The 27,754-nt window shown below is 64.3% G+C and overlaps 1 protein-coding gene across 1 annotated transcript; it reads right to left on the bottom strand.

The window, feature by feature from the left end:
- Positions 1-134: 134 nt before the first annotated feature.
- On the bottom strand, positions 135-27,754 carry SYNGAP1 (synaptic Ras GTPase activating protein 1). The gene is given in 19 exon segments (XM_052774924.1): positions 135-402; positions 5,042-5,129; positions 7,351-7,562; positions 8,740-8,913; positions 9,691-10,522; positions 11,058-11,099; positions 11,315-11,490; positions 11,962-12,163; positions 13,080-13,316; positions 13,393-13,537; positions 14,061-14,205; positions 15,241-15,795; positions 17,442-17,540; positions 17,617-17,770; positions 21,593-21,603; positions 21,605-21,643; positions 21,645-21,731; positions 24,503-24,600; positions 26,100-27,754. Coding segments are annotated over 19 exon segments (3,633 nt in total). The 5' UTR covers positions 26,296-27,754; the 3' UTR covers positions 135-261.

Below are 27,754 nucleotides of genomic sequence, written 5' to 3'. Positions count from 1 at the left end.
ACGAGGAGCCCTTGCACGAGGCCGCCCCGCTCCCGTCGCACGAGGGAGCCGGCTCGCGCGAAGCCTCCCCGCTCCCTCGCACGAGGGCCGCCTCGTCTCGCACGAGGCCGGGGCGGGAGGTGGGGATGGGGGGGGATCTCCTCCGTCCCCCCCCTCCCCACCACCTTCCCTTCCGCCTCCTCTTCCCCGGGGGTCGCCGGGGGCCACCGCCAGCCCCGGGGCGGGGGGTTGGGGGGGTCCCGGTGGCCCCCGGGGCGGGTGCTAGTGCTCAGCAGCGGGGCCGCGCAGCTCGCCGTTGGCCGTGATCGGGGGTGGCGGGGGCGGAGGCGGGGGTCGCGCGGGGACCCCCCCGACCCAACTCACACCCGGGTCTGCTGCACCCACGGCGGAAAGCTGCCTCTCCTGCAAGGCACCGAGGGGGCTCATTCACCCCCCCCGTTCCCCGCTCCCCCCCAAAAAAAAAAAGTGTCCCCAAATGTCCCCAAGTCACCCACCACCCCACACACCCCCCCCCCCAAACCCTCTGCCACCCCCCCCCAGCTCCCCGACGCGGTGCGGCACTCACCTGCGACAGCTCGGTGGGACCCTCCGGCGCTGGTAGGACACCCCCCCCCCCCCCCCCAAAATGTCCCCTGTCCCCCCCCCCACCCCAGCCCCGGACAGGACATGGCACAGGGACGCGCGTGTCACCTCCCCCCCCCCCAGCCCGGGTGAGGTGAGATGGGGACAGACACGAGACACGAGGATGGAGACGAGGCGGGTGACGGCGGGCGCCAGCGCTGGGGGACGGTGGGTGGCCCCCCCCCCCCCGCCAGCCACCCCCAGAGGGGACGGTGACCTTGTTGTCCCCACTGTCGTCACCCCCATGGGGGACATAGGCAGGACAGGGACAGCCCAGAACCATGTCCCCAAGGGGACATGGGGACACCCCAGGTCCATGTCCCTAAGGGGGACATGGGGACACAGGAGGGACAAGGGGACACCCTGGATCCATGTCCCCAAGGGTTCCCGGTGTCCCTGGGGGACACAGAAGGGAGAGGGGGACACTCTGGATCCATGTCCCCAAGGGTTCCCAGTGTCCCTGAGGGACATGGGGACATAAGAGGGACATGGGGACACCCTGGATCCATGTCCCCAGGGGTTCCCAGTGTCCCTGAGGGACATGGGGACATAGGGACACTCTGGATCCATGTCCCCAGTGTCCCTGAGGGACATGGGGACACAAGAGGGACATGGGGACACTCTGGATCCATGTCCCCTAAGACTCCCTGGTGTCCCAAGGGACATGGGGACACCCTGGGCCCATGTCCCCAAGAGGATATGGGGACACAGAAGGGACATGGGCACACAGAAGGGACATGGGCACATCCCAGGTCCATGTTCCCAATGGTTCCCAGTGTCCCTGGGGGACATGGGGACACAAGAGGGACATGGGGACACCCTGGGTCCATGTCCCCAAGGGTTCCCAGTGTCCCTGGGAGACAATCTGGATCCATGTCCCCTGAGATAGACAGGGGACAAGGGACACCAGGAGGGGACAAGGACGTCCCCGTGGCGTGTCCTGGCCACAACACAGAAGGGTCAGGGACACCCCGGATCCGTGTCACGGAGGTGCTGGGGGGACGAGAGACATGGGGACATCCCAAATCCGTGTCCCCTGGGACGGATCGGGATGGGGGATGCCGGGGAGGGGACAAGGTCCTACCAGGACACAGGAGGGGCATGGGGACACCTGGGGAACGTGTCCCCAGGGGGAGAGAGGGACATGGGAACACCCTGGGTCCATGTCCCCAAGGGTTCCCAGTGTCCCTGGGGGACATGGGGACACATGGATCCATGTCCCCAAGGGTCCCCAGTGACCATGGTGGAACATGGGGACAAAAGAGGGACATGGGAACACCTTGGATCCATGTCCCCAAGGGTTCCCACTGTCCTGGGGACATGAGGACATCTCGGATCTGCGTCCCCAAGGGTTCCCAGTGTCCCTGCAGGACATGGGGCCACTCTGGATCCATGTCCCCAACGTCCTTGGAAGGGCACATGAGAGACATGGGAACACCCTGGATCCATGTCCCCAGAGGTTCCCAATGTCCCTAGGGGACGCAGGGACACAAGAGGGACATGGGGACATGCCAACATCCATGTCCCCAGGGGTTCCCCAGTGTCCTGGGGACATGGGGACATCTCAAATCCATGTCCCCGAGGGCTCCCAGTGTCCCCAGGGAAACATGGAGACACAAGAGGGACCATGGGGAACCACAGATCCATGTCCTTAAGGGTTTCCCAGTGTCCCTCAGGGAACGTGGGGACACAAGAAGGACATGGGTGACCCTAGATCCATGTCCCCAAGGGTTCCCAGTGTCCTGGGGACATAAGGACACCCCAGATCTGCGTTCCTAAGGGTTCCCAGTGTCCCTGAGGGACATGGGGACACAAGAGGGGCATGGGGACACCTCAGATTCATGTCCTTAAGGGTTTCCCGGTGTCCCTCAGGGGACATAAGGACATGGGTCACCCTAGATCTGTGTCCCCAAGGGTTCCCGGTGTCCAGAGGACATGGGGACACCCCAGCACTGTGTGTCCCTAAGGGTCCTCAGCGTCCCTGCGGGACATGGGGACACAAGAGGCACATAGGGACACCTGGATCCATGTCCCCAAGAGTTCCCAGTGTCCCTGGGGGACACAGGGACAGAAGAGGGGCATGGGGACGCCCGAGGTCCATGTCCCCAAGAGTTCCCAGTGTCCATGAGGGACATCTGGGTCCATGTCCCCAGTGTCCGTGAGGGACATGGGGACACAAGATGGTCTTGGGGACATCCTGGATCCATGTCCCCAAGGGTTCTCAGTGTCCCTGGGGGACACAAGAGGGACATGAGGACACCTGAGGTCCATGTCCCCAAGAGTTCCCAGTGTCCCTGAGGGACATGGGGACACAAGAGGGAGATGAGGACACCTGAGGTCCATGTCCCCAAGAGTTCCCAGTGTCCCTGAGGGACATTGGGGACACAAGATGGTCTTGGGGACATCCTGGACCCATGTCCCCAGTGTCCCTGAGGGACATGGGGGCGCAGGAGGAACATGGGGGACACTCCAGCATCGTGTCCCCGAGGGTTCCCCGATGTCCCCTGGATGCTACCTAGGGGGAAGGGGAATGGGGACGGGGACGGGGACGGGAGGACCCACCTGGCGTGTCACCGGAGGCCGAGGGTCCCGTGACAATGGCAGGGCTGGCCCGCGCTACCTGACGGACAGCTAGGATGAAGAGAGACACGGGGGTCAGGGCCACCGCGGGGGGGGACACGCTCGTCCCCACGGGAGGGGTCGGGAGGGTGTGGGGGGGGGGGGACTTGGGGACACGCTGTGTCCCGGTGGTGGCCTTGGGGGGGGGGGGGTGGCCCTGAGGTGGCTGGGGGTGACCCCAACCCAAGGAGGGGGTCCGTCACCGGCTCCATCACTTGGTGGGGGGAAGGTGGCCTTGGGGACACGCTGGTGGCCCTGCTCCTAGGCTGGGGGGGGCGGGGGGGGATGACGGTGCTGTGGCTCTGTCACCCCCCCACCATGTCCCTCCAGTGTCCTCCCTGGAGGTGGCCCTGTCCCCCACTGGGGGTGACCGTGTCCCCCCGGGGATGGCCCTGTGCCCCCTGGGGGGGGGTCACTTTGTCCCCACAGGGGTGGCCCTGTTCTCCCTGGGGGGTCACTTTGTCCCCACTGGGGATGGCCCTGTGCTCCCCAGGGGTCACTTTGTTCCCCCTGGGGTGGCCCTGACCCCCCCCCAGGGGTGACCATGTCCCCCCCCAGGGGTGACTGTGTACCCCTGGGAGTGGCCCTGTCCCCCAGAGGGGTCCCCATGTCCCCCCCCAGGGGTGGCTTTGTCCCCACTGGGGATGGCCCTGTCCCCCCCCAGGGGTGACCATGTCCCCCCAGGGGTGACCCTGTCCGCCTTGGGGGTGGCCCTGTCCCCCCCCCACATCCCCCTGTGGGTCACCAGATCCCTCCTGGGGGTGGCCCTGTCCCCACTAGGGGTGGCCCTGTCCCCCCCCCAGGGGAGGCTGTGTCCCCCCGCTGGGGTCCCTATTTCCCAAGGGGTGACCATATCCACCCCAGGTGTCCCCCCCCCCCCGAGGTTGGCCCTGTCCCCCCCCCCAGCCCCCTATGGGTCCCCAGGTTCCCCCCCCAGGACCCCATGTCCCCCCAGGGATGGCTCTGTCCCCCCCCAAGGGTGACCATATCCCCCCAGGGGCCACCATGTCGTTGTCGTCCCCCCCCCCCCAGGCATCCCCATGTCCCCTCTAGGGATGGCCCTGTCCCCCTACATCCCCCATAGGTGACCATAGCCCCCCCCATAGGTCACCGACCCCCCCACCAGAGGTGCCACTACCCCCCCCCAGGAGTGACAATCCCCCCCAGGGGTGCCCATACCCCCCCAGTACCCCCCCACCCAGCGATGCCAACCCCCCCCCCCAGGGGTGCCCACCCCCTCCCAGCCCTGCTCATAGACCCCCAATTCCCCCCACCCACACCCCCAGGGCTGCCCATACCCCCCCCCAAAGGGCGTCCCCACCACCCCAGGGCTGCCCATAGACACCCCCCCCCCCCAATACTCCCCCAAGGGTGCCCATAACCCTCTATGGGTGCCCGTGTCCCCACCCATGGGTGCCCACCCCCCCCCGGGGATGCCGATAACCCCCCCATAGGTACCCATATCCCTCTTAGGGTCCCAATAACCCTCCATGGATGCCCATAGACCCCCCCAGGGGTGCCCAAACCCCCACCCATGGGTGCCCATACCCTGCCCCCCCCCCCCCAAGAGTGCCCATACCCCACCTGGGGTGCCCACAGACCCCCCCCCAGCGATACCCATACACCCTGCTAGGGGTGCCCATACCCCTACCCATGGGTGCCCATAACTCCCTAGGGATACCCCCACCCATGGGTGCCCCAGGTTCTTGTGTGTGTGTGTCCCCCCCCCGGGCCCCGCCCCCAGCGCGGCGTGGGATGGCCGATGTCACACGGAGCAGAGCAATGACATTGTAATTTCCACCTGAGCGTCGAGCAGCCGCCGCCGGCCCTCGGGGGGGTCGTGGGCGCCCAAGTGATCCCTGCGCAGCTCCTGCTCCACCAGCATCAGCCTGCGGGGCCAGGCTTCACCGGGGTCACGCTGCCACCCCCGGGGGGGCACCCCGGGGACACGGGGACACCCCCCGGGGTCCCGCTGCCACCCCCCGGGGACGCCCCTCGGGGACACAAACACACACACACACCCCCCCACACACCCCCTGGCCCGGGACCAGGCTTCGCCGGGGTCATGGGGACACCCCCAGGGACAGCCCAGGTCATGGGGACACCCCCAGGGACACCCTAGGGACACCCCAAGGACATGGGGACAATCCCAGGGACACCCCAGGTCATGGGGACACCCCCAGGGACACCCTAGGGACACCCCAAGGACATGGGGACACCCCCAGGGACACCCTAGGGACACCCCAAGGACATGGCGACAACCCCAGGGACACCCCAGGTCATGGGGACACCCCCAGGGACACCCCAAGGACATGGGGACAATCCCAGGGACACCCCAGGTCATGGGGACACCCTGGGTCGTAAGGACAGCCCTGGGGACACCTCCCAAGGACACAATGCCACCCTTAGGGACACCCTGGGGACGTCCTGGGTCATGGGGACACCCCCAGAGACACCTCAGGTACACCCTGGGTCATGGGGACACCCCAGGGATGCCCCCCCCACCCCGAGACATGCTGCCAACCCCAGGGACACCCCTGGGAACATGCTGCCACCCCCAAGGACACCAAGGGACACCCTCAGGGGCACCCCGGGGACACCCCCAGGTCACAGGGACACCCCCCTGGGGACACGCTATGACCTGAGGGACAGCATGGGGATGGGGACACCCACTGCCACTCACCCCAAGGACATGTGGGGACACCCCAGTGCCATAGCAGGGACACCCCAGGGACACACTACCACCCCCAGGGACCCCACCAGGGACAGGCTGCCACCCCCCAGGGACACCCTGGGGACACATGGGGACATGGCGGGGACAGGCTGCACTGGGGGTCACATCGCCACCGTCCGGGGGACATGCAGGGACAGGAGGGGACACCCCCATGTCCTGCTATGTCCAGGTATCCCCCATGTCCCTCGGTGTCCCCATGTCCCTCTGTGTCCCCATGTCCCCCTGTGTCCCCATGTCCCCCGTCTCCCTCTGTCACCCATGTCCCCATATCTTCCATGTCCCTCTATCTCCCTCATGTTCCCCATGTCCCTGCAATCTCCGTGTCCCTCTATGTCCCCCCATGTCCCTCTGTGTCCCCATGTCCTTCTATGTCCCCCTCCACCCCCAGATCCTTTACGTCTATCTCTTGCCTCCAAGTCCTTCTGTGTCCCCATGTCCCCCTGTCCTTCATGGTCTTCTGACTCTCATGTCCCTCTGTGTCCCCATGTCATCTATGTTCCACTGTCCCTCATGTCCTTCTGTGTCCCCATGTCATCCATGTTCCACTGTCCCTCTGTGTCCCCATGTCATCTATGTCCCTCATGTCCTTCTGTGTCCCCATGTCCCCCTGTCCTTCATGGTCTTCTGACTCTCATGTCCCTCTGTGTCCCCATGTCATCCATGTTCCACTGTCCCTGTGTCCCCATGTCATCTATGTCCCTCATGTCCTTCTGTGTCCCTCAAGTCCCTCTGTGTCCCCATGTCATCCATGTTCCACTATGTCCTTCTGTGTCCCCATGTCATCTGTGTTCCACTGTCCCTGTGTCCCCATGTCATGTTCCACTGTCCCTCATGTCCTTCTATGTCCCCAAGTCCCTCTGAGTCCCCATGTCATCCATGTTCCACTACATCCCTCATGTCCTTCTGTGTCCCTCAAGTCCCTCTGTGTCCCCATGTCATCCATGTTCCACTATGTCCCTCTGTGTCCTCATGTCATCCGTGTTCCACTGTCCCTGTGTCCCCAGGTCATCCATGTTCCACTGTCCCTCTGTCATCTATGTCCCTCAAGTCCCTCTGTGTCCCCATGTCATCCATGTTCCACTACATCCCTCATGTCCCTCTGTGTCCCCAAGTCCCTCTGTGTCCTCATGTCATCCATGTTCCACTGTCCCTCTGTCATCTATGTCCCTCACGTCCTTCTGTGTCCCCGTGTCATCCATGTTCCACTACATCCCTCGTGTCCCCACGTCCCTCACGTCCCACCCTGCCCCCACACCCCTCCATGCCCCCCAACCCTCAAGTCCCACCGGACCTCCCCTTACCCCCCTCTCCCTCCCCAACCCCCCCAGCGTCCCCGGTGTCCCCTCGCTGTCCCCGGGGCCGGGTCCCTCCCTCACCTGCCGATGATGCTCTTGATCTGGGAGTCCTTCTCCGCCTGCTGCTGCCGCAGGCGCTTCTCGCTCTGCTCCAGGCGGTGCTGGTACTGCAGCAGGATGCGGCTCGTCTGCTCCTCCTGCGACACCAGGCGCCGCTCGTACTCCTCCAGCTTGCGGTTGGACATGTGCAGCCGCTCCTTCAGCGAGTGGATCTCCTCCTCGTACTCCTTCACCTGCCACAGCCCACACTGCAGGGCGCTGGCGGCATCTCCCCATCCCCACCACGACCGGACACCCGGGTTCCCCCCCAGCGGTGACACCTGAACACCTGGGTCCCCACCACTGTGACACCCAGACACCTGGGACCCCCAACGGTGATGGCCGAACACCTAGGTCCCCATGGTCATGAGCAAATATCTAGGTCCCCACCAAGATGACACCCAAACACCTGGGACAACCTGTGGTGACACCTGGACACCTAGGTCCCCACCATGGTGACACCCAGACACCTGGGACTACCTGTGGTGACACCTGGGTCCCCACCATGGTGACATCCAAACACCTAGGTCTCCACCAAGATGTCACCCAAACATGTGGGACCACCTGTGGTGACACCTGGGTTCCCTCCACAGTGACACCCAGACACCTGGGACCACCTGTGGTGACATCTGAACACCTAGGTCTCCACCAAGATGACACCCAAACACCTGAGACCACCTGTGGTGACACCTGGACACCTTGGTTTCCAGCATGGTGGCAGCCGGACACCTGGGTCCCCCCTGAAGTGATGCCCAGACACCTTGGTTTCCACCACAAGTGATGTCTGGGTCTGTCAGGGTCATCTCCTGGGACCTGGACAACTGGGTCCATCAGGGTCATCTCCTGGGACCTGGACACTTGGGTCCATCAGGGTCATCTCCTGGGACCTGGACACCTTGGGTCCATCAGGGTCATCTCCTGGGACCTGGACAACTGGGTCCATCAGGGTCATCTCCTGGGACCTGGACAACTGGGTCCATCAGGGTCATCTCCTGGGGCCTGGACACCTTGGGTCCATCAGGGTCATCTCCTGGGACCTGGACAACTGGGTCCATCAGGGTCATCTCCTGGGACCTGGACAACTGGGTCCATCAGGGTCGTCTCCTGGGGCCTGGACACCTTGGGTCCATCAGGGTCATCTCCTGGGACCTGGACGCTTGGGTCCATCAGGGTCATCTCCTGGGACCTGGACGCTTGGGTCCATCAGGGTCATCTCCTGGGACCTGGATGCTTGGGTCCATCAGGGTCGTCTCCTGGGGCCTGGACAACTGGGTCCATCAGGGTCATCTCCTGGGGCCCGGACACCTGGGTTCCCAGGACCCCTGCCCCCCCCCGCAGCTCCGGACACCTGGGTCCGTCGATGGTCCCTACCCGGTCCAGCCGGCTCTCGTCCATGGACTTGGAGTACTCCTTGAGCTTGTACTCCTCGCGCTCGATGTGGGAGCTCTCGATGTCGGCCGAGAGGTGCGGCATGTTGGACACCCAGGCCACCGTGCGCTCCGCCGCCGGCATCACCGGGTTCAGCGTCGATGGCGTCTGCGAGGCCTGGGGGGGACGTGGTGGGGGCACGAGGACGGGCTTGGTCTTTCTCGTCCCCATGACGTGTCCCCGCAGCAGCCCTCCCTGTCCCCGCCGTGTCCTGTGTCCCCACGTCTCCCATGTCCCCCCACAGCCTTACCATGTCCACCCATCACCATCCTCATGCCCATCCCATCACCACCTCGTCCCCATCCCATCATTGTCCCCATCCCATCCGCATCCCTGTCCCCATTCCGTCCCCATCACCCACCCGTTGAGGCCCCGCGCCATGCAGGACCGGAGGTCAACATGTCCCCGTGTCCTGCGTGTCCCGCCATGTCCCCACAAAGTCTCCCATGTCCATCCACGTCCCTCCATCCCCACCATGCCCCATGTCACTCATGTCCCTCTGTGTCCCCGTCCCCACCTCGTCACCCCGCATCCCCCACGTCCCTCGTGTTCCCCCATATCTCCACGTCCCCAGGTTCCCCTACATCCCCCACGTCCCTCATGTCCCCACGTCCTCCATGTTTCCCATAGCCCTCATCTTCCCACCATGTCCCCTATATCCCCATGTCCCTCCACGTCCCCACCAAGTCCCCATGTCCCCCAGATCCTTCATGCTTCCCGTAACCCTCATGTTCCCACCATGTCCCCAGCCCTACCCTATCCCCATGTCCCTCATACCCTCCACGTCCCCCACAGCCCCCGTGCCCCCCATCCCCACCACGTCCCCATGCCCTCCAGCCCTACCATGTCTCCCATCCCCACCATGTCCCCACGTCCCCCCATGTGTCCCCCCACCTGCTTGGTGACCGGCGGCTTCATCCCAGCCACCGACGCCTCCTTGGCCAGGGAGGGCTGCCGGGAGCGGGGGGGTCCGTAAGCCGGTTCGGGCGACGCCAGCAGGTTCCCGCTGGCCGGCCGCGGTTTGGGGGGCACCCCCAGGGCCGCCGGCCCCGGCCCCCCACCTTTCCCCGCCCGAGCCCCCCGAGGGGTGGGGGGCGGGGGGGCCCCGATGGTGATCTGGGGGGGGGCCAGGCTGTCCTGCAGGGAGAGCTGCCGCCGGCCGAAGTCCCCCCCCGGCCGGGCGAACTCGTCGCTGTAGCTGTGGCTGTGGGTGATGTGCTTGGGGGGGGGAGCCGCCAGCTCCTCGCTCTTGCTGTACCCGTGCAGGGGGGGGGCGAAGGGCCCCTCACCCCCCGGCTCGGGTCCTCGCAAGGGTCCGTCAGCCGCCAAATGAAAAAGGGGGTTCTGGAAGGAGAGGGGGACCCGCAACTGCGGCCCCCCCGGCTCGGGTACCCCCAGGCGAGGGGGGGCCAGGCTGGAGGCGCTGCCCTGCGAGAGGCGGCCGGGACGCAGGCCCCCTCCGGCCCCCCCTGGGGCCGGACCACCGGCGGCGAGCAGCTCGGCGGGCAAACTAGGGACGCTGTCAACGCGGCCGTCTTGAAGGTCCAGCATGGAGACGCTCTTGCCCACCCCCAGAGCCCCCCGGCCCCCCTCGGGCTCCGTCAGGTCGGAGCTGCTGGTGCAGTAGGCGGGGGAGGAGCGGGCCAGGGGGGGGCGGCTCAGGACCAGCACCTCCTGCGGCCCCTTCTCCTGCGGCGGGGAGGGCAGGCGGGGCACCTCCATGGAGCTGGGGGGGATGGGGGTTAAGGCGGGGCCAGGACCTCCGGTGAGGTGGAGCTGGAGAGAGGTCCCCATCCCACTCCCATCTCCATCCCCAACCCCGTTTCATCCCCATCCCATCCCATCCCCATCTCCATCTCCATCCCCATCTCCATCTCCATCTCCATCCCCATCTCCATCCCCATCCCCATCTCCATCTCCATCCCCATTTCCATCCCCATCTCCATCCCTATCTCCATCATCTCCATCTCCATCCCCATCTCCAACCCCATCCCCATCTCCATCTCCATCCCCATTTCCATCCCCATCTCCATCCCTATCTCCATCATCCCCATCTCCATCCCCATCCCCATCTCAGTCTCCAGCCCCATTTCCATCCCCATCTCCACCTCCATCATCTCCATCTCCATCCCCATCTCCATCCCCATCCCCATCCTCATCCCCATCCCTATCCAATCCCATCCCATCACCACCTCATCCGCATCCCATCACTGTCCCCATCCCATCCGCATCCCTGTCCCCATTCCGTCCCCATCACCCACCTGTTGAGGCCCCGCACCATGTAGGACTGGAGGTCAACAGAGCTGCGGGGGCAGAGAGCGGGTGACCACTGGGACCCACGGTGGGGGGAGACACCCCAAGTGAGACCGAGGGCCACCGGGGTGACATGGGGGGACACCACGGGGACATTGGGGGACACAGTGGGGGGGACACGGGGTGGCATGTGGAGGTATCACGGGGTTGTGGGGGTACCGTGGGGATGTGGGGGGACACAGGGGAGTTCTTGGGGGGTCTTCACCTGTTGAGGTCGCGGACGAGGTAGGGCTGGAGGTCGGCCGAGGGCCCCCGCAGCACCAGCCCCTTGGGGGGCAGCCGCTCCCCCTGGCTCGGCTGCCGCTGCAGGTGGGGGTTGCGCAGGGCCACGCTGATGTCCGTCAGCAGCCGGGGCAGCGGGCCCAGCTTCAGCAGGGCCTCCTGGGGGGCAGGTCAGCCACGCATCCCCACCCCCCCACCCCAGCACCCCAATAACCTCCCCTGGGGGTGTATGGGGGGCTGGGACCCCAATGGCCATGGGGGACATGGGTGGATGGGACCCCAATGACCATCTCTGGGTGGGCACAAGTGGATGGCACCCCAACGACCTCCCATGGTGGGACACGGGGGGCTGGAACCCCAATGATGTCACCTGGTGGGACGCGGGGGCCTGGGACCCCAATGATGTCACCTGGCGGGTCATGGGTGGATAGGACCCCAATGACCTCCCCTTAGGGGGCAGAGGTGGATGGGACCCCCAAATGCCCCTCCAGGGGCACCCAGATGTCCAGGATGCCAGAATCTCCCCTGGGGAGAACCTAGGCATCCAGGCCACTGATCGCCCCCCCAGAAGAGGACCCACGTGTCCAGGTGACACCCCCCTACCACGGGGGTCTCAGGTGACCGGGGTACCTTGCTGAGCTGGGACATGACCTCCCAGAGGAGAGCGTGCAGGGTGGAGAGCTCGCGGCCCAGGTCGATGTAGCCCTCGAAGCTGGTGCTGTTGGTGAGGGTGTCCAGGTTGGAGATCTCGTAGAGGAACTGCTGCATGCTGGTCCACTCCAGCTCCAGGAACTCATTCATGAAGGCCATGTACTCCTCCTTGCTGCCAAACCTGTGGCCAGGCACTCAGCAGGGTCTGCGCTGGCCCCCCCCCATGACTGTTGTCCCCCACCACTGGCCTTGCCCACCCTCTGTCCCTTCTGTCCCTTCGGCTTCCAGGCATCCCTTCATAAAGCCACGTTTGGCATTCATCCAGCTCTGCTGTCCGTTTGTTCTCCATCCATCTATTCACCAACTCATCCATCCATCTTCCTTCCTTCCATCCATCCATCCATCCTTCTGCCCAACTTATCCATCTACCAGCTCATCTGTCCATCTTCCTTCCTTCCATCCATCTATCTTCCATCCATCCATAAATCCATCTGTTCATCCTTCTGGCCACCAAATTCATCCATCCAACTCATCTGTCGATATTCTGTCCATCCGACTCATCCATCTGTCTTACACCCATCAACTCATCCCCCCACCTTCCATGCATCTAGCCATCTTCTGTTCCTCCATCTTCCCTCCATCCACCACCTCACCCACCCATCCACTCACTCATTTCCCACTCATCATCCATCAAATCATCCATCTTCTGTTCATCTGTTCATCTTCTCTACGCATCTATTCATCAATTCATCCATTCATCCACCAACTCAGCCAATCATTTTCCATCTATCCTTCTTCTGTCCATCCATCAGCTCATCCAGCTATCTTCCATCCATCCATCCATCCATCCATCAGCTCATCCACCCACCTCTACCCATCTATCTATTTTCTGTCCATCCATCAACTCACCCATCCATCTACTCTCCATCCACCCATGAATCCACCCGTCCATCCACCCATGGACCTACGGATCCACCTTCCCTCCACCATGCCTCCATTCTCCTCCTCGCCCACCTGTGTCCCCCACCATCCCTCCTCCCTCCACCTGACCACCGTCACCCACCACCATCCCTCCCTCCTTCACGTTGGGCGCTCACTTGGTGAAGTTGGCCAGGTTCTGGATGACCTTGGCGATGAGGGTGAGGGTGCGGGCAGTCTGCTCGTCGGGGTACTCCTGCATGAGGCCGAAGAGGCTGGGGGACATCACGGCGGGGCAGAGGAACCGCAGGAAGAGCGAGGCGCTGATCAACCGGTCGGCGATGTCCTCGCGGCCCCGCTCAGCGCATCGCAGCCGCCATGAGGCGAAGACCTCCTTCAGCTCCCGTGGGAACACGCTGCGTGGCGGGGGGGGACACGGTCAGGGACCCGCGGTGAGGACGCCGGGGGATGTCCCCAGCCCCGAGGACTCACCAGTGCGAGTTGACCACCTTGCAGAGGGCGAGCTCACAGCACATGCGGAGGTTGGCCTGGTGGTCAGCCAAGGTGGAGGCCGAGCACTTCATGGGGTCGACCTCACAGTTCTCCTCCGACTCGTACAGCGCCCGGATGAACTCACCTGGGTGGGGACGGGGACATCAGAGGGGACCGGGGACCACCCCACCGTCCCACAGCCAAGCCCGATGGGGATATGGCCATGAGAAGGGACCACCCAACCATTTCATGACCCTAGCAATGGGGACACAGCCATGAGAGGGGACCACCTAACTGTCCCACGGCCATGAGAAGGGACCACCCAACATCCCATGGCTATGCCAGTGGGGATAGAGCCGTGAGAATGGACCACCCACCATCCCACAGTCATGCCAAAGGGGACAGGGCAATGAGAACGGATCACCCAACCGTCCCATGGCCGTGCCCATGAGGACCTGGCTACGACCAGGGACTGGGGACCACCCAATTGTACCCTAACGGGGACCCGGCCGTGAGAAGAGACCACCCAACCATCCCATGGCCATGCCAATGGGGACATGACCCATGTGTGGGGACCACCCACCATCCCACAGCCATGCCGATGGGGCCCCGGCCATGATGGCGACCCTTGGCCATGACAGGGACTCCCCAGTGCCAGTGGAGCTCACCGATGGCATCCTTGAGGTATTTCTGGCCGATGAGTTTCAGGTACTCCTCTATGGCTTTCGTGGCGAGGGTGTTTTCCCGGAAGATCAGGTGCTCCCGGTCCATGAAGCGATCCACCTCCGTCATGGCCATGTCCGACAGGAAGTCCTGCCCACGGCCGTCAGGGCAGCCCAATGCCTGCCTACGCCCCGGCAGCCTGGCCAGGCTGGCCCTGCCCACCCTCCGTGCACCCTTGTGTCCTGCCTCCATCTTCTGTCCATCCATCCATCCATCCATCTGTCCGTCCTCCATCCATCCATCCATCTGTCCTCCTATCCATCATCCATCTGTGCTCCATCCATCCTTCCCCCATCCTCTATCTATCCATCCTCCATCCCTCCAGCCACCCTCCATGTCTGTCCTTCATCCAGCCTCCATCTGCCCTCTATCCCTTCTCCATCCATCTCTCATCAGTCTGTCCATTCTCTTCCAACCATCCTCCATCCATCCATTCTCCGTGTGTCCTCCATCCATCCTCCATCCATCCTCAATCCTCCATCCAACCCGCCATCTCCCATGTGGCTGTCCATCCTCCTCCATCTGTCCATCCCTCCATCCATCCTCCATCTGTTCTCTAGCCATCCTCCATCCCTGCTCTGTCTGTCCTCTCTCCATCCTCCATCCGTCCCCCATCTCTCTGTTCATCCTTTTCTGCCCATCCTTCTCCATCCCTCCTCCATGTGTCTCTCGTCTATCCAACCACTATCCATCCTCTACCTGACTCCCAACTGTCTGTCCATCCTGCTGCATCCATTCTCCATCCATCCATCCATCCATCCTCCATCTGTCCTCCATCCATCCATCCATCCATCCTCCATCTGTCCTCTATCCATCCATCCATCCATCCATCTGTCCTCCATCCATCCATCCATCCATCCTCCATCTGTCCTCCATCCATCCATCCATCCATCCTCCATCTGTCCTCTACCCACTCTCCATCCATCCATCTGTCCTCCATCCATCCATCCACCCTCCATCTGTCCTCCATCCATTCTTCATCCATCCATCCATCCATCCATCTGTCCTCCATCCATCCATCAACCATCCATCCTCCTTCCATCCATCCATCCCTCCATCCTCAATCCTCCACCCCACCTCCACCCCCTCCTTCCCCACCCCTCCCCACCCCCCCAGCCCCCCCACCTTAGCCTTGCCGGTGCTCTGCAAGATGTGCACCAACGCGCAGGCCACCTCCTCCTTGCTCTTGACGCTGAGCACGGGCTCCAAGACGGCGCAAAGCATCCGGTAATTGTTGGTGACGTACTCGGCGAACTCCTTGTAGAGCTCCATGGGGAGGATGCTCATGGTCTGGAAGCGGCTCTTGACGCGGAGAGCCGGACAACCCGCCTTGCTCTTGCTGCCGCTGGGTTGGCTGAGCGGGTACCACTGCTCGGCGAAGTGCCGACCGGTGACGCTGGCGATGGGGATGCTCACCATCCCTACGTAGTTACTCTTGTCCTTCTTGCGTTTCTTGTCGGTGTCCTTGTAGAGGTGGAGGCGGATGGTGCGGACGGCCGGCAGGTTGTTGAACTCAAAATGTTCTCCCCAGAAGACGTTGTCGGTGCGCGCCTTGCTGGTGGTGCGGGCGTAGAGCATGTCGTCCAGGCACAGCTCGCAGTAGTAGCGTTTCTTGGGGGGAAGGTCTCGCGCCTCGATCACCCACAGCTTCAGGACATTGTCCACCCGCCGGCTGTTGTCCTGAGGAGGGGTGGGAGGGAGGGAGGTGAGCAGGGGACGTGGGGACAGCCGGGGGTGAGGACATCTGGGTGTGGGATGTGGAGCGTGGGGGAGCCCAGGGCGGTGGGAGAGACAGGGGCAGGGAGAGCTGGGGGTGGGGGCAGATGGGGACAGTGACCCTGGGGCAGGGGTGACACCAGGGGAAAACCCCAGCGGAGAGTGGCCACCAGGACCAGCGACCCCAGGGCACGGTGACCCCAAGGGCCAGGGTGACCCCTGGGGACATCACCACCAGCGACCACCTCCATCCCCACCAGCTGACCATCCCCACCAGCTGACCATCCCATTCCCACCCATTGAGCATCCCATCCCCACCAGCTGACCATCTTCACCAGCTGACCAACCCCATCTCTACCAGCTGGCCATCTCCATCCCCACCAGCTGACCATCCCCTTCCACATCAGCTGACCATCCCCACTAGTTGACCACCTCTACCAGTTGACCATGTCCTTCTCCACCAGTTGGCCATCCCCATTCATACCAGCTGACCATCCACACCAGCTGACTATCCGCATCCCCACCCCCACCAGTTAACCATCCCCATTCCTATCACTTGACCATCTCCACCCATACCAGTTGACCATCCCCACCAGCTGACCATCTCCATCCCCACCAGCTGACCATCCCCACCAGTTGATGAGCTCCATCCCTACCAGTTAACCACCCCCATACCCACCAGCTGACCATCCCCATCCCTACCAGCTGACCATCCCCAGCCATACCAGTTGACCATCCCCATCCATACCAGTTGACCACCCTCATCCCCACTAGTTGACCATCAACATCCCTACCAGCTGACCATCCCTGTTCCTACCAGCTGATCATCCTCATCCCCACTAGTTGACCATCAACATCCCCACCAGTTGACCATCTCTACCAGCTGGCCATCCTCATCCATACCAGTTGACCATCTTCATCCATACCAGTTGACCACCCTCAACCCCCCTAGCTGACCATCAACACCCCTACCAGCTGACCATCCCCATCGCCACCAGTTGACCATCCCCATTCATACCAGTTGACCATCCTCATCCCCACCAGTTGACCATCCTCATCCTCACTACTTGACCATTCCCATCCCTACCAGTTGACCATCCTCATCCCCACCAGTTGACCATCCCCATCCCTACCAGTTGACCATCCCCATCCATACCAGTTGACCATCCTCATCCATACCAGTTGACCATCCTCATCCCCACCAGTTGACCATCCCTACCAGTTGACCATCCCCATCCATACCAGTTGACCATCCTCATCCCCACCAGTTGACCATCCTCATCCTCACTACTTGACCATTCCCATCCCTACCAGTTGACCATCCTCATCCCCACCAGTTGACCATCCCCATCCCTACCAGTTGACCATCCCCATCCATACCAGTTGACCATCCTCATCCCCACCAGTTGACCATCCTCATCCCCACCAGTTGACCATCCCTACAAGTTGACCATCCCCATCCCTACCAGTTGACCATCCTCATCCCCACCAGTTGACCATCCCCACCAGTTGACCATCCCCATCCCTACCAGTTGACCATCCTCATCCCCACTACTTGACCATCCCCATCCCTACCAGTTGACCGCCCCCCGCGGCCATGACACCCTCACCTTGTTGGGCTTCACCGCCCTTTGCAGGTTCTCAATCCACTTGTCCCTCTCGGCGGCCGAACGGCAGGCGAAGCACTTAGTCCCCGAGGCCGTGGTCACCTGCGGGCGACGGCCAACGAGTGACCAGATGCCACGGTGATGGCCCAGGAGGGTGATGAGAAGGGCCGGGCCGTACCTCGAAGCAAAACTCCTGGCCCAAGATGCTGCTGTGGACCGCCTTGATGATGGAGTCCTCATCCAGGTTGAGCTCCAGCGCTTCGGCCGCGCTGCTGGGGCTCAGCAAGGACTCGTGGGAGTGCGACTCCTTGAAGCTCTGCATCAGCCGGGCCCTGTGGGGACACGGGGGGGGACGCTCGGGGGGGGGTTGGCAGGGTAAGGAGGGGGATGGGGGAGGTGCCCAGGGGGGTGACGGTGGTGGTGGTGGCATGCGAGCGGGGGGTGACGGTGGCGGTGGCGGGGGGGGGGGGGTACCTGGGGCATCCGCGCGGGACCTGGGGACACGTCCACGGCGCCGGGACGGACAGAGAGAGACAGAGTCAGGGCGGGGGCGGGGGGGGACACGGGATGGGACATGGGGGGGGGGGGGACACGGGAGCGACCCCCACACCCCAACCCCCAACGTCACCTCCCCAGGGGACCCAGGCATGAGGGGAGCGCTCCACCCCCACCCCAAAGCCAGAGGGGACCCAGATATTCGGACACACCCCCCCAGCCAAAAAGGACCCAGGCATCTGCCCCCCCCCAAAACAGGGGGACCCAGGTGTCCGGACCCCAAAAACAGGGGTCCCAGGCATCCAGGACCCCCGCCAAAGGGGACCCAGGCATCCGCCCCCCCCCCAAACAGGGGTGCCACGCATCTGGGCCCCTCAGACGGAAGGGACCCAGGCATCCAGCCCCCCCAAAACAGGGGGACCCAGGCATCCGGCCCCCCCCTCGCACTCAGCAGCCGGTGCAGGTGAGCCACCCCCGGGCACTATATTTAGCCCCGGGGCTGCGTAAGCAGCGGCCCCGCCATGTCCCCGTCCCTGTCCCCACGGCCACCGCTCCCGGCTGCCGTCACCGTCACTGTGTCACCGGCACCCAGCGTGGCGGGGGTGGCATGGCTAAAAATACCTTGGCGAGCGGGCACCCCCCCTTTTCCTATAGGAACAAGGGACAACCCCCCCCCCCGGGGACATCCCAAGGGACAAGGGTCGTCCCCCCCTAGGGCATCCCCCTGGGAACAAGGGACATCTTCCCAGGGGACATCCCAAGGGACATCCCCCCCCCAGGGCATCCCCCTGAGGTGGGGGACAATGGACATCCTCCGGGGGACATCCCAAGGGACAGGGGACAAGGGACATCCCCTTCCAAGGGACCCATCGTGGGAAGGGGACAAGGGATGCTGCTGGGGACAGGGGACACCGCAGGGACGCTCCTTGGGAGCAGGGGATGAGGGACACCCCCCCCCCTTGGGGACCACCGAGGATTAAGGGGACAAGGGACCCCCGGAGCAGTGAGGACCCAGGGAAAGGGACAAGGGACTCCCTTGGGGACAAGGGGACGGAAAACCCCTGCAACCAGGGACCATCTCCCTGGGGACATGGGACATCCCAGGGGACAAGGAACCCCCCCCCAGGGACCAGAGACATCCTTAGGGACATCCCCAGGGGACAGGAGACCCCATCCCCTGGGGACCAGGTCCTGGAGAAAAGGGACATTCTTGGGGACAAGTGGCCAACCCTGGGGACAAGGGGGTGTCCCCCCGGGGACAGGAGACCCCATCCCTGGGGACCATCTCCCCAGGGACAAGGGACATCCCTGGGGACAAGGGACCCCCCTGGGGACAGGAGATCCCATCCCTGGGGACAATGTCCTGGAGAAAAGGGACATTCTTGGGGACAAGCGGCCAACCCTGGGGACAAGGGACCCCCCTGGGGACAGGAGACCCCATCCCTGGGGACCATCTCCCCAGGGACAAGGGACATCCCTGGGGACACCGGGGACATGGGACAACCCCCCCGCCGCCACCACCCCCCCTGGGACAAGGGACCGTACCCCATCCACAGCTCCGGTGACGGTGACGCCGGGCCGGGTGCCAGGCCGGATCCTGCGCCCAGCTCCCACCCACCGGCTCCGGCTATAAACGGCGCCGGTGCTGCCCGCCACCTGCCCGGCCACCCGGTCCCCAACGTGTCCCCAAGGCGGGGGGACGATGACACGGCAAGAACCCGCCTTGCAGAGGGTGGGGGAGACCTGCCCCACATGGGGACAGGGGGGACCAGCCCCATACGGTGACACCGGGGACATTGGGGACCTGCCCCATATGGGGACACTGGGGACGCTGGGGACCTGCCCCACATGGGGACACTGGGGACACTGGGGACCTGCCACACATGGAGACACTGGGGACACTGGGGACCTGCCACACATGGTGACAGTGGGGGACACTGGGGACCTGCCACACAGGGGGACAAGGACATTGGGGACCTGCCCCATATGGGGACACTGGGGACCTGCCATACATGGAGACACTGGGGACCAGCCCCATACGGTGACACTGGGGACACTGGGGACCTGCCCCACAGGGGGACAAGGACATTGGGGACCTGCCCCATATGGAGACGCTGGGGACACTGGGGACCTCCCCCACATGGGGACACTGGGGACCAGCCCCATACGGTGACACTGGGGACACTGGGGACCTGCCCCACATGGGGACATTGGGGACACTGGGGACCTGCCACACATGGGGACAAGGACATTGGGGACCTGCCCCATAGGGTGACACTGGGGACACTGGGGACCTGCCACACATGGAGACACTGGGGACCAGCCCCATACGGTGACACTGGGGACACTGGGGACCTGCCCCACATGGGGACATTGGGGACACTGGGGACCTGCCATACATGGGGATGGGGACCGCAAAGACCTGCCCCACATGGGGACAAGGACATGGGGGACCTGGCCCACATGGGGACACTGGGAACAGTGGGGACCTGTCCCACACGGGGACAAGGACACATTGGGGACCTGCCCCACACAGTGACAGTGAGGACACTGGGGACCTGTCCCACACGGGGACATTGGGGACAGCGGGGACATTGGGGTCCTGCCCCACACGGGGGATTGTCCCTCTGTCCGGCTGGAGGACACCTGGACCGGCCACCCCCCACACTGAACCTGGGGACATTCAGGGAATGGGGACGTCCCTGTGCCCAGCCTGGGGACACGGGGGAGCAGGACTGTCCCCAGCCCCAGCCTGGGGACATCCAGAGACCAGGACTGTCCCCAAGTCCATCCTGGTGTCACCTGGGCTGCAGGACTGTCCCCACATCCACCCTGGTGCCATGTGGCATCAGGACCGTCCCTGTCCCCAACTTGGGGACACTCAGAGACCAGGACCATCCCCAAATCCATCCTGGTGCCACCTGGGCAGCAGGACCATCCCTGTCCCCAACTTGGGGACACCCAGAGATCAGAACTGTCCCCATGCCCACCCTGGTGTCACCTGGGCATCAGGACTGTCCCCATGCCCAACTTGGGGACACCCAGACACCAGGACTGTCCCCACATCCACCCTGGTGTCACCTGAGCAGGACTGTCCAAACATCCATCCTGGTGCCACCTGGGCATCAGGACCGTCCCTGTCCCCAACTTGGGGACACTCAGAGACCAGGACCATCCCCAAATCCATCCTGGTGCCACCTGGGCAGCAGGACCGTCCCTGTCCCCAACTTGGGGACACCCACCCTGGTGTCACCTGGGCATCAGGACTGTCCCCATGCCCAACTTGGGGACACCCAGAGACCAGGACCATCCCCAAATCCATCCTGGTGCCACCTGGGCAGCAGGACCGTCCCCATCCCCAGCCTGGTGACACCCAGAGACCAGAACCGTCCCCACGTCCGCCCTGGTGCCACGTGACATCAGGACCGTCCCTGTCCCCACCTCGGGGACACCCAGAGACCAGGACCGTCCCCACGTCCATCCCGGTGCCACCTGAGCAGGACCGTCCCCACGTCACCCCCCCTCACCCCCCAACCCCAAGACCATCCCCGCATCCTCCTGGCTATCCCCCCCCGGGCCATTCCCGGCGCTCGTGTCCCCAGGGTGTCCCCAGGGTGTCCCCGAGGCGTCCCCGCGTTGTCCCCGCGTTGTCCCCCCACCTGTCGTGGTCGGGCGCTGCGGAAGCGGGGCAGGATCTGCCGGAAGCTGCTGGGTGCGGTCGAGCTTGGGCTGGCTCTTGGTGCGCTTGATGGAGCTCTTCAGGCGGCGGCTCAGGAAGCCTTGCTGGGGTACAGGCGGCTGAGGGGGGGCCGGGGGGGGCCGGGGGGGTCGGGGGGTTTGGGGGGGTCGGGGGGTTTGGGGGGGCGGGGGGGGCGGCGATGGCGATGGATGGGGTAAGCGGAGTGACAGGCAGGATGGGACCGGGGGTGGCACGGTGATGGGTTGTAGGGGAGCGGGGTTTACCGTGGTGACAGGTTGTATAGGACCAGGGTTACCATGGCAACGGGTAACACGGGACCGGGGTTACCATGGCAACGGGTGGCATAGGACCGGGTTACTGTGGTGATGGGTAACACGGGACCGGGGTTACCGTGGTGATGGGTAACATGGAACCAGGGTTACCATGCAACGGGTAACATAGGACCGGGGTTACCATGGTGACAGGTTGTATAGGACCAGGGTTACCATGGCAACGGGTAACATAGGACCGGGGTTACCGTGGTGATGGGTAACCGGGGTTACCGTGGCAACGGGTAACATAGGACCATGGTTACCATGGTGACGGGTAGTCTAGGACCAGTTTTACCATGGTGACAGGTTGTATAGGACCAGGGTTACCATGGCAACGGGTAACATAGGACGGGGTTACCGTGGTGACAGGCAATATAGGAGCACGGTTACCACGGCGATGGGCAGTATAGGACTGGGGGTTACCATGGCAACGGGCGGCATAGGACCGGGGTTACCGTGGTGATGGGTAACGTGGGACCGGGGTTACCACGGCAACGGGCGTGTGGAGGAGCGGGGGGGTCTGGGTAACCGTGGTAACATGCGTGTGCGGGGAGGGAGGGGGGAGCGCGGCGACATGGGAGGGGGGTCCCCGGGTGGGCAGGGCCAGGGTAACCATGGCAACGGGGATGGGCAGGACCACGGTAACCGCGGCAACGGGCACGTGCAGGGCCAGGGTATCCACGGCAACAGGCACGCAGGACATGATAGCCACGGCGACACGTGTGACGGTAACCATGGCAACAGGCGTGTGCATGGCCACGGTAACTACGGTGACGTGGGGGATGGGCAGGGCCTGAGTAACCATGGCAACACACGTGTAGGACCAAGGTCGCCACGGCAACATACACGCGCAGGACCAGGCTAAGCGCGGTCACACGCGTGTGTGCAACCGTGAGGACAGGCGTGTGCAGGACCGTGGTAACCACGGAGACGTGGGAGCGGGGTAACCATGACGACATCTGTGTGCAGGATGGGGTAACCACGGCGACATACGTGTGCAGGATGAGGGTAACCATGGCGACATACATGTACAGGATCGGGGTAACCACACCAACACGTGGTGGCAGGATGAGGTAACCATGGCAACATACATGTACAGGATGGGGTAACCACACCAACACGCGTGTGCGGGATGGCGTAACCATGGCAACATACATGTACAGGATGGGGTAACCACAGCAACACGCGTGTGCGGGATGGCGTAACCATGGCGACATACATGTACACAATAGGGTAACCACAGCAACACACCGTGTGCGGGATGGCGTAACCATGGCGACATACATGTACGGGATCAGGTAAACCAGAGCAACACGCATGTGCGGGATGGCGTAACCATGGCGACATACATGTACACAAAGGGTAACCACAGCAACACGCGTGTGCAGGATGGCGTAACCATGGCGACATACATGTACGGGATGGGGTAACCACAGCAACACGCGTGTGCGGGATGGCGTAACCATGGTGACATACATGTACAGGATGGGGGTAACCACAGCAACACGCGTGTGCGGGATGGCGTAACCATGGCGACATACATGTACAGGATCGGGTAACCACAGCAACATGCGTGTGTGGGGTGGCTTAACCATGGCAACATACATGTACACAATAGGGTAACCACAGCAACACGGCGTGTGCGGGATGGCATAACCATGGCGACATACATGTACAGGATCGGGTAACCACAGCAACACGCGTGTGCGGGATGGCGTAACCATGGTGACATACATGTACGGGATGGGGTAACCACAGCAACACGTGTGTGCGGGATGGCGTAACCATGGCGACATACATGTACAGGATGGGGTAACCCACAGCAACACGCGTGTGCGGGATGAGGTAAACTATGGCAACATACATGTACAGGATGGGGTAACCACAGCAACACGCTGTGTGCGGGATGGCGTAACCATGGCGACATACATGTACAGGATCGGGTAACCAGAGCAACACGTGTGTGCGGGATGGCGTAACCATGGCGACATACATGTACGGGATGGGGTAACCACAGCAACACGCGTGTGCGGGATGGCGTAACCATGGCGACATACATGTACAGGATGGGGTAACCACAGCAACACGCGTGTGTGGGGTAGCTTACCCATGGCGACATACATGTACACAATAGGGTAACCACAGCAACACGCGTGTGCGGGATGGCATAACCATGGCGACATACATGTACAGGATGGGGTAACCACAGCAACACGCGTGTGCGGGATGGCGTAACCATGGCAACGTACATGTACAGGATGGGGTAACCACACCAACACGCGTGTGCAGGATGAGGTAACCATGGCAACATACATGTACAGGCTGGCGTAACCACGGCAACACGCGTGTGCGAGACCACGGTAACCACGGCAACAAGCATGCGCGGGGGCACTACCCCAACCACGCCGACACGCGTGGCCGGGGGTGAAAGCGACCGCGACGCCGGGCGCGTACGGGACGACCGTAACCGTGACGACAGGCGTGTGCGGGACGACGGTAACCGGGACGACAGGCGTGTGCGGGATGAGGGTAACCGTGGGCGACAGGCGTGTGCTCACCGAGGGCCGGAAGGGGGGGGCAGGCGGGGCGTCCATGTTGATGCTGTACTGCTTCCCCCCGGGGACGCTCTTCCTGCGGGAGCGGCCGCCGTGGTAATCTGGGGGGGACGGGGGGGGACGGGGGACGAGGGGGGGACAGGAGCCTGAGGGGACAGCGGGACAAAGAGGAGGGGGGGGGGGGAAACGGGACACGGGGGGGGGACAGGGGGGACCCCCACATCCCCCCCACCCCACCCCCCTTCCACTCGCTGTGGGGTTATGGCAGCGGGGACCCAGGCGTCCGGGGAGAATTTGGGGGGGCCCAGGTGGTCGGGGAGGGGGGGGGGACGACAAAGGTGTCCGGGGAGAATTTGGGGGGGCCAAGGTGGCTGGGAGGGGGGTACCGGGGGGGACCCAGGAGCCCTGGGGGGGGGGCACCCAGGCATCCAGGGAGAATTTGGGGGGGCCCAGGTGGTCTGGCGGGGGGGGGACCCAGGAGTCTGGGGAGAATTTGGGGGGGGCCCCAGGCGTCCTGGGAAGGGTATGGGGGGGCCATGGGGTCACCCCAGTGTCAGGGAGGGGCCTCCCTCCCCCCCCCTCCCCCCCCCCCTCAACTCCCAGCAGCCCTCGGGGTCCCCCACCCCCCCTCCCCCCCTCCCCTCTGCCCCTCCCCCCGTCCCTCCCCTCCGTCCCCGACGTCACCCCCCCGCTCACCCCCCCGAAAACCAAGGGACATCCCTGTGCTCCTGGGGTCCCCCAAACTCTGCCTCCCCCCCCCCAACATCCCCTGAACTGCCCCCCCCCAAACTCTCCCCCCCCCCCCCCCAAATCCCCTTAACTCTGCCCCCGGCCTGGGGGTCCCCCTAATTCTGCCCCCCAAATTCCACACTCCCCCCAAATACCCTTTACTCCACCCCTGGTCATGGGGTCCCCTTAATTCTGCCCCCCCCCAAGACCCCCCCAAACTTTGACCCCCCCCCCCCAAATCCCCTTAACTCTGCCCCCCCCCAAATATACCCCTAACTCTGCCCCCCTGAGACCCCCCTAAACTCTCTCCCCAGTCTTGGGGTCCCCTTAACTCTGCCCCCCCCATACACCCTTAATTCTGCCCCCCCAAGACCCCCCCAAACTCTGCCCCCCCCGAGACCCCCCAAATTCTGTCCCCAATTTTGGGGTCCCCTTAACTCTGCCCCCCAACATACCCTTAACTCTGCCCCCCCCACCTGCCTCCAATCTTGGGTTCCCCTTAACTCTGCCCCCCCCCAGACCCCCCTAAACTCTGACCCCCCCCCATATACCCTTAACTCTGCCCCCCCCCACTCTGTCCCCAATCTTGGGGTCCCCTTAACCCTGCCCCCCCAACATACCCTTAACTCTGCCCCTCCCCAAGACCCCCCCAAACCCTACCCCCCCCCAACTCCCTCCAATCTTGGGGTCCCCTTAACCCTGCCCCCCCCCAGACCCCCCCCAAACTCTTCCCCCCCCCCCCCAATACACCCTTAACTCTGCCCCCCGGGACCCCCCCCCCAAACTCTACCTCCAATCTTGGGGTCCCCTCACCCCTGACACCCCCCCCCCCCTCCAAGACCCCCCCCCCCCCCCCACCCCGGATTCCTACCGGCCACGGTCCTGCTGCCGCCCTCCAGGCTGAGGCGGGTGCCGGGGGGGGGCCCCCAGGGTGCCCCGAAACGCCCAGGGGGGGCCCGGTTGGGGGGGGCCCCACATGGCGCCTCCCCGACCCTAAAGTCGCCCCGGGGGCCCCCCACGAGGCCCACGGGCACCCGGGGGGGGGGGGAACCGGCCCCCGGCAGCATCCCCCGCACGCCTCGCACACGCGTGTGCCGCCACGCGCAGGGCGGGTCGGGAGCACGAGCGGCGGGATTTGGGGGGGGGGGAGCGGGGGGGGGCGCGCACACACGCGCACACACGCTCGGGTAGGTGTGAGCACGGGGCCGGGGGCACGCTCAGCCCCGGGTTTGCACGCTCAGCCCTGGGTTTGCACGCTCACGCTCAGGCCCAGGAGCCATGCACGTTTGCTTACTCCAGGCTTTGCACGCTCAGTCCGGGCCTTGCACGCTCAGCCGTGGCCGTGCACGCTCATGCCGGGCCGTGCACGCTCACAGCTCAGCCCTGGTGCCGGGCACGCTCAGGCCCTGGCTGGGCACACTCACTCACGCTCAGCCCCGGAGGAGCGCACGCTCACCCCCAGCCACGCACGCTCACCCCGGGCCGTGCACGCTCACCCTGGGCCATGCACGCTCACGCTCACACCTGGACCTGTGCACGCTCACCCCAGGCCGGGCATGCTCACACCTGGACCTGCGCACGCTCACCCCAGGTTGTGCATGCTCACACTCGCACCGGGAGCCGTGCACGCTCACCCCCGGGCCGTGCACGCTCGTTCCAGGCCGTGCACGCTCACACTCACACCAGGAGCCGTGCACCACTCACTCCAGGCCGTGCACCGCTCACACTGGTGCTGGGAGCCGTGCACGCTCACCCCAGGCTGTGCACGCTCGTTCCAGGCCGTGCACGCTCACACTTGCACTGGGAGCTGCGCACGCTCACCCCAGGCCATGCACGCTCATTCCAGGCTGTGCACACTCGCACCGGGAGCCGTGCACGCTCACCCCAGGCCGTGCACGCTCGTTCCAGGCCGTGCACGCTCACACTCGCACCGGGAGCCGTGCACGCTCACCCCAGGCCGTGCACGCTCACACTCACCCCTGAGCCATAGTCTCCCCCCCTACCAAGCCGTGCACGCTCCCCGGGAGCTGTGCACACTCACACTCACAGCCGTGCACGCTCCCCCCAGGCCCTGCACACTCACCGTCACCCCCGAGCGTGCACAATCCCCCTCCGAGCCGTGCACGCTCACCCCCGGCCGTGCATGCCCACACTCACCCCCGGAGCTGTGCACACTCACCCTCACCCCCAGCCCCGGCCTTGCACGCTCACCCTCAAGCCCCGGGGCCGGGCACGCTCACCCCTGGAGCTGTGCACCCTCCCTCCTCCAGCCGTGCACACTCACCTGGGAAGCCATGCACGCTCCAGCCTTGCACACTCACTCCCCGAGCCCTGCACGCTCCTGCTCACTCCCAGCCGGGCACGCTTACACCTGGAGCCGGGCACGCTCGTCCCCAGCCGGGCACGCTCACTGTCACACCTGGACCGTGCACACTCCCCCCCCGGCTGTGCACACTCTGTCCCCCCTGAGCCTTGCACGCTCCCCCCCCCCTCCCCGAGCCTTGCACGCTCCCCTGCACCCCCCAA

This window comes from Harpia harpyja, chromosome 25, assembly GCF_026419915.1.
Source record: "Harpia harpyja isolate bHarHar1 chromosome 25, bHarHar1 primary haplotype, whole genome shotgun sequence".
Taxonomy (NCBI): Eukaryota; Metazoa; Chordata; class Aves; order Accipitriformes; family Accipitridae; genus Harpia; species Harpia harpyja.
Note: the sequence above shows the minus strand (reverse complement) of the source record. Positions and strands in the feature narration are given on the sequence as shown.